The following is a 16,223-nucleotide window of genomic DNA, read 5'->3' as shown; positions in this document are numbered from 1 at the left end:
CGCAACGGGAGAGGCCACAACAGTGAGAGGCCCGCGTAACGCAAAAAAAAAAAATAAAATAAAATAAAATAAAATAAAAAATAAATAAAAATAAAAATATATACAGAAAAAAATAATTAGGCTATTTACCAAAATGTTAATGTTGATTATCTCTATATAGAAGGATTATAAGTAATTTTACTTTCTTTGTAATATTTTTTTTAAAATTTTTAACAATGACAAATTTTGTAATCAGGAAATAAATTCTCTTTTTAACTTAAAAAATTTTAAGGCACATGAAGCTTCCTATCTAGATACAGCCTTGTATGAAAATCATATCTCAGCACTTTTCTGTTTCACTGTAAAAGGGATCATTTCAATGGCTGTGTTTCTCTATATGATGTTAGAACTATTGAAATGTAAGTTTTTCACTCCCCAAATATTTAGTCCTATTTCAGTAAGACGTTTCCTTTAGACATAAAATTTCACAAGAATACAGCCTGGGAATGGTCTAGCTGTCTGTGGACAGAAGCTATTTAAATGTGTGATGCAGGGCATTCCCTGGCGGTCCAGTGGTTAGGATTCCACGCTTCCATTGCAGGGGGCACGGGTTCGATCCCTGGTTGGCGAACTAAGATCCCACAAGCTGCGCGGTGCCCCCCGCCCCCCCAAAAAATGTGTAACACAATTATAAATCCCTATGAACATGTTTCTGCAGGTATGCTGGTATTCTCCTGGGCATCACAAATACATTTGCCACTATACCTGGAATGATAGGGCCCATCATTGCTAGAAGTCTGACCCCCGAGGTAAGTAGATAATTTGCCTATAAACTGAAAAGCTCTAAACAGTTCATTTGAAGCTGCACATCTGTGTCAAAGTTGAGTATATGTTAATTAAGGGTAAAATTCTGAATGTCTATTCTTATGCAATTATTTACAGCAACAAAAAGCTAAATACCATAATAGGTCGGAAAGTATATTTTCAAAGAACACTTTGAATTTTAGACAGAACAATAGAACTAAGTTAAATGAAGATCTTGTAACTGAAACCACACAAGTACTTAAAAGTTGTGATATTATACCAGATAAATTACTTGTATCTTTGGTTTGAACAAATAAAAATTGGCAATGTAGAATTATTCCAGAAATGGAACCACGAAAGTGTCAGGAAATCAGGTGAGAATGAATAGGAACAGTTGAAATCATCAAGAACGTTTAGAAGAGCCGAATACTTAGGAAGACGTATAGGTGTCTTCACATATTTGAAAGATGGTGACTTATTCTCGGTAGTTCCACAAAGCCAGATGGAGAGAAGGTACGAGGAGACAATAGGCAAGTTTTCTGTTTAAAGCTGTTACTGTGTGGAATGGGCTGCCCTTTGAGTTAGTGAGCCCTGAAACGGTCAAACATGTATTCAACTGGCATTTCTTGAGGGCTTATGACTGTGACAGATGCTAAGGATTCAAAGGCAAAATTATAAGATTCTACGTTTGAGAAATTCATTATTTGGAGATTATATGTAATGAAAGTACCGTGTGACAAAAACTGCAGAAAAAAATGTATGCTCTTGCTGTGGACACAGAGGAGGGAACAACCAGTTTGCGGGGAAGGAGGCTGGAGGAGTGAGCCGGCGTGTGGGAAGGGCTGGCATCCGGCCTGCGTCAGGGCACTGAGGCCCCAGAAACACGGCGGGCCCGGGGTTGGTGTGGCCTGAAGCAGAGACACTGAGTTATATTGTGTAAGAAATCAAATTCAGTGACCTCAAAGGCCCTTTCCAACTCCAGTTTTCTACTGCGTAAGAGAATCTAAAGGACTAGTGAAATGTGTTCTTCAAGAGGCTGACTTCAACCTCTAAAAGAGACTTAATTTTCTCTGTTTTGTCTCTGTGATGAAATTAACACTCTCTAATCCTTAGAATTTCAGTATATGCCTACAGATTGTCTTACTACCAAATACTCTGACTTCAGACACAGGGGTGTTCACTGCAGGTGGGGCTCTACCATTTCTAATTCCTTACTCAAGTGAATCAGGGCCTCCTTGTTACCCTTTTCTCTCACTTAACAGAAAGGAATGTTGGGGCCGCTCAGTATGCCCCATCACGGATGTTTACCCTTATCTTCATGGAGCACTGTGGCAACGCAAGAACCTAAGTCAGCACACCGCCATGAGTAATTTCATTCATTATCACTAGTCCTGGCACTTCTGCTGGGAAGATAGGGACTCCTGAATTCAAGTCTTGAATGTTTGTAAAGTGGGAACTAAACTGGATTTCAGATCTATTGTTATAGCATTTGTTTAATGTTATTTAACAAGGCCATTGGGCTTCCCTGGTGGTGCAGTGGTTGGGAGTCCGCCTGCCGATGCAGGGGACACGGGTTCGTGCCCCGGTCCAGGAAGATCCCACATGCCGCGGAGCGGCTGGGCCCGTGAGCCATGGCCGCTGGGCCTGTGCGTCCGGAGCCTGTGTTCCGCAACGGGAGAGGCCACAACAGTGAGAGGCCCGCGTACCGCAAAAAAAAAAAAAGGCCATCATTTTTAAAAAGGAAAATCACATTTATCTGTACAATTGTAATTGCTTACAATTAAAGTTCACTGCACTTTATAATTTATAGTTTATTTATTATAAATAAATAATGAAATAGGGAGTCCCTGGCAGTCCAGTGGTTAGGATTTGGCACTTTCACTGCCATGGCTCAGATTCAGTCCCCTGGTCAAGGAACTGAGATCCCACAAGCTTTGCAGTGTGGCCAAATAATAATAATAATAATAATGAAATAAAGGTCAAAGTGTGTCTGAGGTTCAATTCTGTCACAGACAAAACAGCATTCTCTAAAAACTCGTGGAGTTTTTGTTAAAAAACAAACTAGGAGCTTTATGCAATTTCTGGTACAGTTGATTGATTTTAAGTCACCCGTTGTCTCCAGATAACACTGAGGTATTATTTTATCCTGCAGATCACACAGAGCAGCTTTTTCTTAGAATCCTAAGCAGCTGTCTTAAACCTGTCTCTCAGGTATATGATGTAATTAGCAATTACTGACCGACTTCTACTCTAGGATGGTAACACGTTGTTAGCAAGCATATCTAAATAGTCCCTAAAATTTAAGATGGTTTCTAAGATTTTTTTTTTCACCAAAATACATTCATCTCAGATAAGTATAATTAACCACAGAGTGCTCCTTTCTTTCTCCGTGTTTTTCCTTTTTTCCTAAATAAATGACTTCATGACAACTTACTGGTGCCTTTCCTTTTTCTTCCTCATTGCCAATTCAGCTGCTTGGTTTTTTCTTTTCTAACTGCTGCAAATGAAGCACTCTGGTTACATTGAAATTGTGAAAATCCGAGAAAAAACGTTGTTAAAGATAGTCACATGACCCAGAGATTTAGATAACTACTGGCTATTTTTATACCACTGGATTACACTCTGTGTCTTGTTGATCTCTTACTGACATATCCCATCCATGTTCCGTGTTGTGTGCCATTCAAGAGCCCTGCAGGATCTTTCAGGCCAGGCTGAACTTCAGTGTCCATGTTTGTGAGGCGTATCGATGTTGTTGTGGGTCATTCATTGTCATTGCTGTAAATACTCCATTGAACACATATGCCACCATCTCACTGTTGATGGACATTTGGGTTGTTTCCAGTTTTTATGAATAATGCTACTGCCATATAAAAACAATCTTGTGACACCACCTTCTTTTAAAGCGGACTACAAGCAAGATCCTTTTTCATTTGCATTTCTTTCCTTCTTTCTCTGCAGAACACTATTGGAGAATGGCAAACTGTTTTCTGCATTGCTGCTGCTATCAACGTATTTGGTGCCATTTTCTTCACACTGTTCGCCAAAGGTGAAGTACAAAACTGGGCTGTTAGGGATCACCGTGGACACAGAAACTGAAGGAACCAATAAATAATCCTGTCTCAATGTATTTTTGTTTATCATGTAACCTAACAGTGCCTTTGATATTTTAATGTGTAAGCAATCTATATACAAGAAAAAATTGTACTGTATTAAATTTTTAAGGCTTGTAATCATGAAATGTCACTAGTTGCCAGATTAGTAAAAATCAGCTGTTTTTAATGATTAATAACACATTTGCTGGAACTTACAATTCAGGGTCACGTACCTGGCTGCAAGTCAGGCAATCTGAAATAGGTGAGTTCTATTTATTTTTAAGACCATACTTAAAGGGAGGAGCAGAAACGGACCCCTCTATACCTTTGCTTAAGCTGGATAATAATTCTCAGGTCTTGGTCAACACCTTTTTTTGTACACTTTCCTCAAAAAATTGTCATCAACATTCCCTGACACTTAGATCTCAAACTGTAGCATCTGCACGGAGCTGCCAGCCGCTGTATCATGCAGCCTGGCAACTTCACGGAGGGAAGCATGCCCAGGCGGCTGCCAGGCATTCCCTCTCTGGCTTCAGGGACAGTGCCCAGCACTTACCAGAGGCAGCATCCGAGACCAGGGTCAGCGCCAAGGCTTTGGATGGTGTCATTCCCCTGGGGCTGTTAGCGAGTGGATGAAGCCCTGAGCCGGCAGGGACAGCGCAGTCCACAGCCATGGCTTCCATGCCCCTCACCCTTCCCTTCCCAGCACACTGGAATACTGACTGGCATGTAACCTGCAAAAGAAAGTATGATGCCCAATTAGCCACGAGCAACATCAGCCCACCTTCATGTGGACCAGAGTATGCATTTTCAGGTCCTGTGTTCTATGAGCTCCACCAGGATAATTAAGTTTAAAAACAGCACTCTCACACGTTTTCCCTCTGTCTTACGCGTACGCGTCTGGTCGCAGCTCAAGGTTAGGGTGACTCTTACTTCCGCAGCACCTGCAACCAGTGGGGTGACCGTCTTTACTGCTGGTTTCTGAAAGCTCATTTTGCCAATTTTTCCTGGGCCATCTTCCAGTGGTTTTTGAGCGTGCTTTGAGGGCATTTATGTGGTTTAGAACTTGATTTATGTTTTGTTGTGTATGTTCAACACTACCTGTAACATCTTAACTAAAGCTATTTAATGTAATATGATGTGTACACATTTCTGTAAATTTATTTTTAAATCTGTAAATAACTTTAAGTTGCTATGGTGATTTTTCTTTTATAAATTATCAAAATAAACCTTTTGGGATTGATTTTTTTGGGATCTGACCGTTCTGTGATACCTTCTAGTAGCCACAGTGGCTGTTTTACATCTTCGCTGCCATCTTCCTCAACCATTGATCTAGCTCTACCCACATCTCTGCCACCATTCAGCCAGGATACATAGGTCCTCTAAGTGATGCAGCATGAGAAACCTCTACTGCCATCAACCTGCCCTTCCTGACTCTGAAAAGGGTCCACTCTTCCTGCTAAAGCATATGCCTGCATCACTGATTCTATCCTCTCACCTCCTCCAGACCTTGCTTCAGTAACTCCTCTTCCTCAGTTTCTACCTCTCTTCTTGTTCTTTCCCTTCTGTCTCAAAGACACACAAGCCTTCTAGCCTTTAAAGAAACAAAAATACCTAACCCTCCTGGCGGCATGAAAACACACACATCCCCTGGTGGTCCAGTGATTAGGACTCGGCGCTTTCACTTCCAAGGCCCGGGTTCAGTCCCTGGTTGGGGAACTAAGATCCCACAAGCCTGCGTGGCGCAGCACGCACACACAAAACGTACGTATGTAATATTTCTAGAATGATACTCAAGAAACTGGAAACAGTGGTTCCTTCTAGAGAGAAAAACTAGGCAACCAGGGCTGGGACGGGGAATTCATTTTCACCTTACCAAATGTGACAGTATAACCTATTCAAATAAAAACATCATTCAAACCAACAAGACACCTGCTGCTCAAGCTACTGTGTGATCACCCCCAGGCTTTCCACTGCACGACGGACATGCCCAGCGAGCTGTCTTCACCGCACCTGAGAAGTTTAAATCCAGCCTCACCCCCCACCCCTCACCCCCAATAAAACCAACTGTTCCTGCCACTCTCCGTACTCCTGTCACTGAGGCTCGGGCTTGGAGTCATTTTTTATCCTTCGTCTTCCCTCATCTCCCACCTCACCCTCGACCCTGTGGATAATCAACCACCTGTCTTTTCCATTCCAGTTCGTTAAAGTCTCTGGATTTTTTTTTTTTTTTTAATTCCTCTGGCCATCTCCTAAATAAGATCTTTGCGGCTCTTGTTTCTACGTGGAATAGAAAAGTTAAGTGGTCTCACTGCCTCTAGTCTGAACCTCTTCTGTCCAGCTTCCCACCTGTGCTGGGTCATTGGTCCAAGTACAGTGCACCCCCTCTCCCGGATCAGGATGCTCCCCCGAGGTGAACCCGCGCCCCGCACCTCCCTTTGCGCACCCAGGAATCAATGCCTTGGCCCAGCAGCCTGCCCTCCTCACTCCTGGGCTCGGGCGGCTCCATCCTCATCTCCCACGCCTGTTTCAGCTACATCCGGGGACTTCCCGCACTCTCCATCTTTCCCTCCCCCTCCATAGCTTTACGAACTTCCTTCCCTGAGCCTGGAAGGTTGCACTTCATCCCCACCTGCGTCAGGACCCTCGATTTCTTCTACCCTCTGTGATCTAGATGTGGTCTCTTCCTCTGATCCCCTAAAACACCATATTATTTATTAACTTTGAGGTTTTTGCTTTGTTTTAAACTTGAGGACTCAGGCTCAGTGATGAAGAAAGGATCATTCATTCATTCAACAAACATGAATATCTACCCTTTGCTCGGCTGTAACGATACACAGATATGTGTCTGACACAGTCCTCTTCCTCCCGGAAGTCTCCCTGGAACTGTCAGCCTCCCTGATGCCCCAGCTCCTCCCCAGCATTCTCTGTACGATACACAGGAACACATGTCTGTGTCTGTCTCCCTGTTAGATTCACCACAAGCATCTTTTTTTTTTTTTTTTTTAAAGAATCAATTTTCTTTATTTTTGGCTGTGTTGGGTCTTCGTTGCTGCACGCGGGCTTGCTCTAGTTGCAGCGAGCGGGGGCTGCTCTTCATTGCGGTGCGCGGGCTTCTCATTGCGGTGGCTTCTCTTGCTGCAGGGCACGGTCTCTAGGCACAAGGGCTTCAGTAGTTGTGGCGCGCGGGCTCTAGAGCGCAGGCTCAGTAGTTGTGGCGCACGGGCTTAGTCGCTCCACGGAGTGTGGGATCTTCCTGGACCCAGGCTCTAACCCGTGTCCCCTGCATTGGCAGGCGGATTCTTGACCACTGCGCACCGGGGAAGTCCCACACCACAAGCATCTTGAGGGTGATGTCCATTTGATTAATCTCAGCACGATCTTCCTCATAACAATATGTGTTGTCTTAACATTTTAGTTGCTTAACAAATATTTAGTAAATAACCCTTTGTTAAATGAATTGAATTTTTTAAATCTCATATAGTTTTTTTCAATAGGTTGTTTTGTTCTCAAAAAAGTAGTTTATATGTGCAACACCTTTTAATGTATTAATGATATGCTAACCTCAAAGTAAGTTATAAGTGGCGGTAATTGGTAAATGGTTTTGAAAGTATTTGAGAATAGCTCAGTCCAATATAGGCAAAGTACTTCTCCTCTCAGTTATGCAACAAATATCTACTGCACATTCATCAGGGGCCAGGCTTGGTTCTTGTACCTGGGATACAGCGTGAAAAAAGCAAACCCCTTTTCCCATGGAGCTCACACTCTGATTTATTGAACACTTTCCTTCACAGGGTCCAGCCTTTGAAACCTGCCTTGTAGAATGTCATTATCCACCTAACAATCAAATCCAGGGGGAACGAGCATGCCAACTGACCCTGGGAACCAGAGTTATGAAAGAAACAGAGGCAAACGCTGGAGTCCGCAGTGTGGATTAACTATTTTAATGTCCTTCTTAACTTCAGCCTTTGTTTCATTTTCAAGGAATCAGAAATAGAGATGTTTGAATTTAGACCCTATTGCAAAGTAAATAATTTCCCTGAGGGTAGTTTATCACTGTTCAAAATAAAATTCACCCAGTCGAAAAATATTGATAAGAGTATTTAAATTTGAAGGCAGGAAGAGCGCTACAGGAAATGACCTGGCTCCTCTTCCTCTCAGGAAAAGCATGTTACTGCCTCAGATGACTAGATATGGGGTGAATGTCTAATTTCAGTTTAAAGAATAAATTATCTTTCCCATAGAAATGCAAATTGAGGTGGCTCACAAAGCCTTTTCAGATGTCTGTGCCTCTTAGAGCGACCATAAGCAGAAAAGCCAGTTATAAAAGTTTGTGCTTTAAGAGGGCCATATAGAAATTACTTTTGGGACTTCCCTGGTGGCGCAGTGGTTAAGAATCCGCCTGCCGATGCAGGGAACAAGGGTTCGAACCCTGGTCCGGGAAGATCCCACATGCCACGGAGCAGCTAAGCCCATGCGCCACAGCTACTGAGCCTGCGCTCTAGAGCCCGCGAGCCACAACTACTGAGCCTGCGTGCTGCAACTACTGAGCCCACGTGCCACAACTACTGAAGCCCACGTGCCTAGAGCCCATGCTCCGCAGCAAGAGAAGCCACTGCAATGAGAAGCCCACGCACCACAATGAAGAGTAGTCCCTGCTCGCCACAACTAGAGAAAGCCCGTGCACAGCAACGAAGACCCAATGCAGCCAAAAAAATAAATTAAATAAATTAATTTTTTTAAAAAAATTTTTTAAGAAAACAAAAAAGAAGAAGAAACTTCTTTCTAGGGCCTCTGCTATGGATAGCTTTGAGTACAGGAAATGCTGAACCCAAATGAAATGTAACCAATTTTCTGCCACCCTTTTCCACGTGCCTTGATGAGGAAAAACACCAGTAATTTTCCGAATGCCTGCTTGCTTTCACTTTATCTTGATGTTGGGAAGGAGGAAACTTTGACGTCCAGGCACTGCCAGTTCTGTGCTTCTAAGTGAGAAGCCCTGATTGTACAACTGAGCTGGAAAAGTATTTAAGCAACCTGTTTCCCTCACACAGCCTTCCTGCTAGGATAGGCTGCACCTGGGACAGAGCAAGCCCCTTGCAGCCTAAACCGTATTAAGTTTTTTTCCTGGCCTGCTCTCCTCAGCAGAAACCACTGAAATATGCTAGCCCTTCCGACAGACGCCGCCTCTCGGGGATCAAGTGTGCATACTGGCCTCATCTTGCATTACAGCCACAAATAGCCCCTCGTTTTGAGCGTTTCACAACTTCACACTCACTCCTCAGCCTGAAACTTGAGCTTCCCACAGAAGTTTGGCTGGGATTGAAAGTGATCTGGCTAGGATATGTATTCTGGTCCTTTTAATGCTCAAGAACTGTTTTACAGGAAGTATTGGGATGCTGTCAGAGGAAATTCCAATGGGTATATTGTATAAATTACCTATACAATATGTATGATAAGGCACCTTGTTCTTTCGCACCAAGAAGCTACTTCAGGTGTCTGTGCTGTGCTTTGATTTGTTCCGTCATCCGAGGCAGGAAGTTTATCCTGGGGCATTCACAGGGGTCTCTTTTGGATTATCATCAGCTACAGAGAAGCATATGATAGGTGACAGCATGTGTATACCACTGTCACATAGATTACCTCACTAAATACTCACAAATACCCCTGAATGTGCAGGCAACAAGACCTAGTTAAAGCTGGGATGAGAGATACATGCTCTGTTAAAGGAGAGGTCTTTGGCCCCTACTGGGACCCTGCCAGCAATCTTGGTTCTCAGTGCCAACTTCGACCAAATAAGCCACTGACTCAGACTATTACATTGGTTGGGAATTTGTTGTATCACTATCTTAGCTCCATGTATGATGTTAGGGAATATTTATTCTATGTTTATTCTATAGTACTGTGAATCTTTTTAACGTTTTCTATAAACCTAAGCATGCCAGTACGATTCAGTTGCTTCTGTGGAAAAAACTTTAACTCATTATTTCTATTACTGTACCGGTTTGAAATTTTCAACAATTTAGGACACTATGGAGTGGGGCAAAAGACCAACCCTCCCAACTCTGTGCTGTTCCTGAAAAATAAACTCCCTCTAGGAGAGCTGTAGACATTCCATTCTTGGTGCATGAACTTTGTTATTTCAAATCATGGGATGGGAAGCAAGGATTTGGGGGGCAAGGATCTCAGTTCCCACTGGGAAGTGAAAGTTCAGAATGCAGGAGAAAAACAAGTCCAGAAGCCTCCGCCTGTGTTTTCCGTACCTCCCCTCCCACATCTTCCTCATGGCTGGCCTCCGACAGGGTCCCCTCACGGGTGGCAGGTTCTAACCATCACGTGTCTTTGCTGATAGCAGGAACGATAGCGCAGAGTCACTGTCGGTGTGCCTGGCTCTTCTGTCCTTTTCAGGAGGCTTCCTCAGACACCAGTCCCTCTTTCTGCCCTTTCTTTTTAACTTACAAGTAAAATGGAGCCAAATAGGCTGATTTCCTTCACCAGGTTTAGGCTGGCAGAGGTGCAGGCAGGCACGGGGTGCACAGTGTTGTTAAGTCTCCTGAGTCCCCATCCTTCCACTATGACTCTGAGGACGCTGGAAAGAAGAGAAAGAAAGAGGGTGGAAGGGATGGAATGGAACCAGGACTACCTGAGGCTGTCAACCGAACAAAAGCTAGAGCAGATGAGGAAACAGCAAAGACAGGTTCAGAATTGGATGTAGTGGTACCTAGAATTATTATGTACTAAATAACAACATTTATAGGAATTCCCTGGCCATCCATTGGTTAGGACTCGGCGTCTTCACTGCGGTGGCCAGGGTTCGATCCCTGGTCAGGGAGCTAAGATCCTGCAAGCCGTGTGGCACAGCCAAAAAAAAAAAAAAAAAAAAAAAATTGAAATTAAAAACAATATTTATAAATTTCTCAGAGTAGAGAGTTAGTGCCAGGTAGTGTACAAGGGCTCTACATTTAATGTTTATTTAATTCTCTCCACATCCCTACCCCACGTTTTACAGATGAGGAAACTGAGAAAGTCACACAACTAAGAGGCAGAGACAAGATTCAAACCAGGTCTCTCTGATGTTAGAGCAGAATCTCTTTAGTCCTAACTATACTGTCTCCATTAAAAATCATGTTTGGTTCGCACCTATTGATGATAAAAACCCTCCAGAGGGCTTCCCTGGTGGCACAGTGGTTGAGAGCCCGCCTGCCGATGCAGGGGACACGGGTTCGTGCACCGGTCCGGGAGGATCCCACGTGCCGCGGAGCGGCTGGGCCCGTGAGCCATGGCCGCTGAGCCTGCGCGTCCGGAGCCTGTGCTCCACAACGGGAGGGGCCACAGCAGTGAGAGGCCCGCGTACCGCAAAAAAAAAAAAAAAAAAAAAAAACCACCAAAAAAACCCTCCAGAAAGTGGGCATAGAAGAAACATACCTCAACATAATAAGAGCCATATATGACAAACCCACAGCTAACATCATACTCAATGGTGAAAAGCTGAAAGCATTTCCTCTAAGATCAGGAACAAGACAAGGATGTCCACTCTCACCACTATTATTCAACATAGTTTTGTAAGTCCTAGCCATGGCAATCAGAGAAGAAAAAGAAATAAAAGGAATCCAAATTGGAAAAGAAGAAGTAAAACTGTCACTGTTTGCAGATGACATAATTCTATATGTAGAAAATCCTAAAAACTCCAGCAAAAAACTACTAGAGCTCATCAATGAATTCGGTAAAGTTGCGGGATACAAAATTAATGCACAGAAATCTCTTGCATTCCTATACACTAACAAGGAAAGACTAGAAAGAGAAATTAAGGAAACAATCCCATTTACTATCTCATCAAAAAGAATAAAATACCTTGGAATAAACCTATCTAAGGAGGCAAAAGACCTGTACTCAGAAAATTATAAGATGCTGATGAAAGAAATTGAAGATGACAAAAAAAAGATGGAAAGATATACCATGCTCTTGGATTGGAAGAATCAATATTGCCAAAATGCCTGTACTACTCAAGGCAATCTACAGTCAGTGCAATCCTTATTAATTTACCAATGGCATTTTTCAAGAACCATAACAAAAAAAATCTTAAAATCTGTATAGAGACAAAAAAGACCTCAAAGAGCCAAAGCAATCTTGAGAAAGAAAAACAGAGCTGGAGGAATCAGGCTCCCTGACTTCAGACTATACTACAAAGCTATAGTCATTAAAACAGTATGGTACTGGCACAAAGACAGACTTATAGATCAATGGAATAGGATAGAAAGCCCAGAAATAAACCCACACACCTCAGTTAATCTATGACAAAGGAGGCAAGAATATACAATAGAGAAAAGACAGTCTCTTCAATAAGTGGTGCTGGGAAAACTGAACAGCTACAGGTAAAAGAATGAAATTAGAACATTCTCTAACACCATACACAAAAATAAACTCAAAATGAATTAAAGACCTAAATGTAAGACTGGAGACCATAAAACTCTTAGAGGAAAACATAGGCAGAACACTCTCTGACATAAATTACAGCAATGTCTTTTTGGATCCACCTCCTAGAGTAATGAAAATAAAAACAAAAATAAACAAATGGGACCTAATGAAACTTAAAAGATTTTGCACAGCAAAGGAAACCATAAACAAAATGAAAAGACAACCCTCATAATAGGAGAAAATATTTGCAAACGAAGAAACTGACAAGGGATTAATCTCCAAATTATACAAACAGCTCATGCAGCTCAATATCAAAAAAACAAACAACCCAATCAGAAAATGGGCAGAAGATCTAAATAGACATTTCTCCAAAGAAGACATGCAGATGGCCAAGAAGCACATGAAAAGCTGCTCAACATCACTAATTATTAGAGAAATGCAAATCAAAACTACAATGAGGTATCACCTCACACCGGTCAGAATGGCCATCATCGAAAAGTCTACTAACAATAAATGCTGGAGAGGGTGTGGAGAAAAGGGAACCCATCTACACTGTTGGTGGGAATGTAAGTTGGTACAGCCACTATGGAGAATAGTATGGAGGTTCCTTAAAAAAACTAAAAATAGAGCTACCATATGATCCAACAATCCCACTCCTGGGCATATATGTGGGGAAAACCATAATTCGAAAAGATATATACACCTCAATGTTCATTGCAGCACTATTTACAGTAGCCAAGACACGGAAGCAACTTAAATGTCCATTAACAGAGGAAGGGTTAAAGAAGATGTGGTACTATATATACAGTGTAACTTTACTCAGCCATTAAAAAGAAGGAACTAATGCGATTTGCAGCAACATGCAGGAATCTAGAGAGTAGCATACTAAGTGAAGTAAGTCAGAGAAAGACAAATCTCATATGTTATTGCTTATATTTGGAATCTGAAAAAAATGATACAAATGAACTTAGTTACAAAACAGAAAGAGACTCAGACTTTGAAAACAAACTTATGGTTACCAAAGGGGAAAGGTGGAGGGGGAGGGATAAATTAGGAGTTTGTGATTAACACATACACACTACTATATGTAAAATAGATAATCAACAAGGACCTCCGGGGGACTTCCCTGGTGATGCAGTGGTTAAGAATCCACCTGCCAATGCAGGGGGCACGGGTTCGAGCCCTGGTCCAGGAAGATCCCACATGCCGCAGAGCAACTAAGCCCATGAGCCACAACTACTGAGCCCGCATGCCACAACTACTGAAGCCTGCGCACCTAGAGCCCATGCTCCGCAACAAGAGAAGCCACCGCAGTGAGAAGCCCATGCACCGCAACGAAGAGTAGCCCCTGCTCGCTGCAACTAGAGAAAGCCCACGTGCAGCAACAAAGACCCGACGCAGTCAAAAATTAATTAATTAATTTTTAAAAACCAAGGACCTACTGTATAGCACAGGAAACTCTACTCGATATTCTGTAATAACCTATATGGGAAAAGAATCTGAAAAAGAATGGATATATGTATATGTATAACTGAATCACTTTGCTGTACACCTGAAACTAACACAACTTTGTAAATCAACTATACTCCAATATAAAATAAAAATTAAATTAAATTAAAAACCAAAAAAAAAAAAAACGTTTGGTTCCTCTCTGGGCTTGCACCTAGTTTGAGGCGATGTGGCTAAATGCACCAGGAAGGTCAGGACCATCGTCAATACAGGAAGATGTCAACATAGTGCCTCCCACAGGAAGATCATGAAGAAAATCAGCCCACACGCCCAGGACACCTGCTCCTTCTGTGGCAAAACCCAGATGAAGAGACAAACTGCAGTTCATGCATCAAAACGGTGGCCGGTGGTGCCTGGGCCACACCACCACTACCCTCACAGTGAAGTCGCCATCAGAGACTGAAGGAACTGAAAGACCAGTAGAAGCACCACCACTGGAAACATTGCTAGCCTATAATAATTGGGTTAATTTATGTAACAACTACAATAGCAACAAATCATGTTTGAACACTGTTGATGGGAATACAAATCACTGCAACATATTTGGAGAGTAACTTGTCAGTAAGTCAAAATTAAATATAGTCATTGAACCCGCAATTCTGCCTATGGTAATCTAGCCTAAAAAGACTTGAACAAGCACCAGGCATTTTTTAGAGTACTGTCAATTTTCTATCAGTAAGGAAATTGTTAAAGAAGTTATGGTGCATTCATAGAGGAGAATACTATGCAGCCATTAAAAAGTAAGAAGATCTGAAATAGACACATAGGAGAATGTCCATACAATTTGTTGGAAGATGAAAAAGAGTTACCTAACAATATACATTGTTTTATCATATTTTTAACAAATTATGGATATACTGATACATACATGGAAAAAGGTCTGTTAATAGTAGTAATGTAAAATTAGAAAGTGAATAGAAAAAAACATTGGAAAATATCTTTAACACCTCGGAGTAGGGGGAAAATTAAATGGATTTCACTACATTAAATTAAATACTTCTGTTCAGCAAAACACACCAAACAAAGTTAACAGATGTCAGACTAGAGGAGACTGCAACATCTTGTCAGTAGAAGAGGTTAGTATCTAGATTTTTCAAAGAGCTCCTGCAGATCAACAAGAAAAAGTGAGAAAACCCAACAGAAAAAATGAGCAATGAATAGACAGTTCACTTAACAGAACACCAGATGTCAAACAAGCATATGAAGAGGTGATTAAATTCCCTAGTAATTATAGAAACAAAAAGAAACGCAAACTAAAACTCAAACGAGATATTACTTTCAACCCATCAAATTAATAAAAATTAGAAAGTTTGATGCAACCAAGTGTTGGCAAAGGATGTGGGGAGATGAAAATTACTGTCCACAGGGGGAAGAAGGGAATATAAACTGGCATATCCATTCCAGAAAGCAAATGATTGTATTTAAATTAAATAAGAATATGTCCTTTGCCCTGGTATACTGCCCCATACCTGGATACTTGTCGCAGAGTGATTCTTGCTCAAGTCCTTAAGGGAGCATATACACCACACTGTTCACTGTGACAGAGCTGGAGGCGAGCCAGGTGTCCCTCGCTAGGGAAAGAGATAAGCTAAATATGGTGAATTTTACTATGGAATAATATCACCCAAGAACATGCAGAGGCCTCAGAACGTGCTGTGTAAAAAGAATTAATAGCACAATAACCACTTCTGAAAATTAAAAACCCATACAAAAACATGATATTTTCCAGGGATGCATGCATAATTTAGAACATGTCACGAACACATTAGAGTGAGTGGCGACAAAGGGGAGAATGAAAGCAGAGTTGGGGGGAAGAGGAAAATTAAAAATAAAACAAGACAGTGGGCTTGCACTGAAACTGAAGGTTCTATGAACAGAAGAGTATGAGATAAAAATAATTTTTAAGCAGGTACTCGGAAGGTGTTGAAGTTGGGCGGTTCAACTTTCAAAGTTCACTTTCTTCTGTTCGCTCTTCTGCATTATTTAATTTTTTTTAGAATGAATGTGCATTACTTTGATAATTGAAAACAGAAATATTACAGAAGAGTAGTTATTAGGAATATTAGGGAGATGTTCATAATATATTACCAGGTATAGTGAGATTATATCTGCTTTTGTTTTAATAACAGCTTTTTTGAGATATAATTCACGTACCATAAAATTCATCTTTTTTAAAGTGTACAATCCAGTAGTTTTTAGTACATTCACAGAGTTGTGCAACTATCACATACTTAATTCCAGAACATTTCATCACCCCAAAAAGAAACCCCATTTCCCCCAGCCCCTGCCAAGCCGCTAATCTAGTTTCTGTCTCTATAGATATGCCTATTCTGTACGTTTCATAAAAATGGAATCACATAACACGCTGTCTGTGTGTCTGCCTTCTTTTTAGCATAATGTTTTGAAAGTTCACCCACGTTGCCG

At 41.7% G+C, this 16,223-nt stretch overlaps 1 protein-coding gene across 2 annotated transcripts in view; it reads left to right on the top strand.

The window, feature by feature from the left end:
* Positions 1-5,119, top strand: part of SLC17A5 (solute carrier family 17 member 5) — a 57,514-nt gene extending 52,395 nt beyond the window's left edge. The window contains exons 10-11 of one of the 2 annotated variants that reach the window (XM_007116499.4): positions 698-788; positions 3,742-5,119. In XM_007116499.4, the coding sequence (XP_007116561.2) occupies positions 698-788; positions 3,742-3,879 (229 nt within the window). In that variant the 3' untranslated portion in view covers positions 3,880-5,119. The remainder of the gene's footprint in view (positions 1-697; positions 789-3,741) is intronic. The other variant, XM_055087655.1, reaches the window with a different exon arrangement.
* The last annotated feature ends 11,104 nt before the right edge of the window (positions 5,120-16,223 follow it).

The sequence above is a fragment of the Physeter macrocephalus genome, chromosome 10, assembly GCF_002837175.3.
Source record: "Physeter macrocephalus isolate SW-GA chromosome 10, ASM283717v5, whole genome shotgun sequence".
Lineage (NCBI taxonomy): Eukaryota > Metazoa > Chordata > Mammalia > Artiodactyla > Physeteridae > Physeter > Physeter macrocephalus.
The sequence above is the reverse complement of the archived record's forward strand: the minus strand, read 5'-3'. Positions and strand labels throughout refer to the sequence as shown.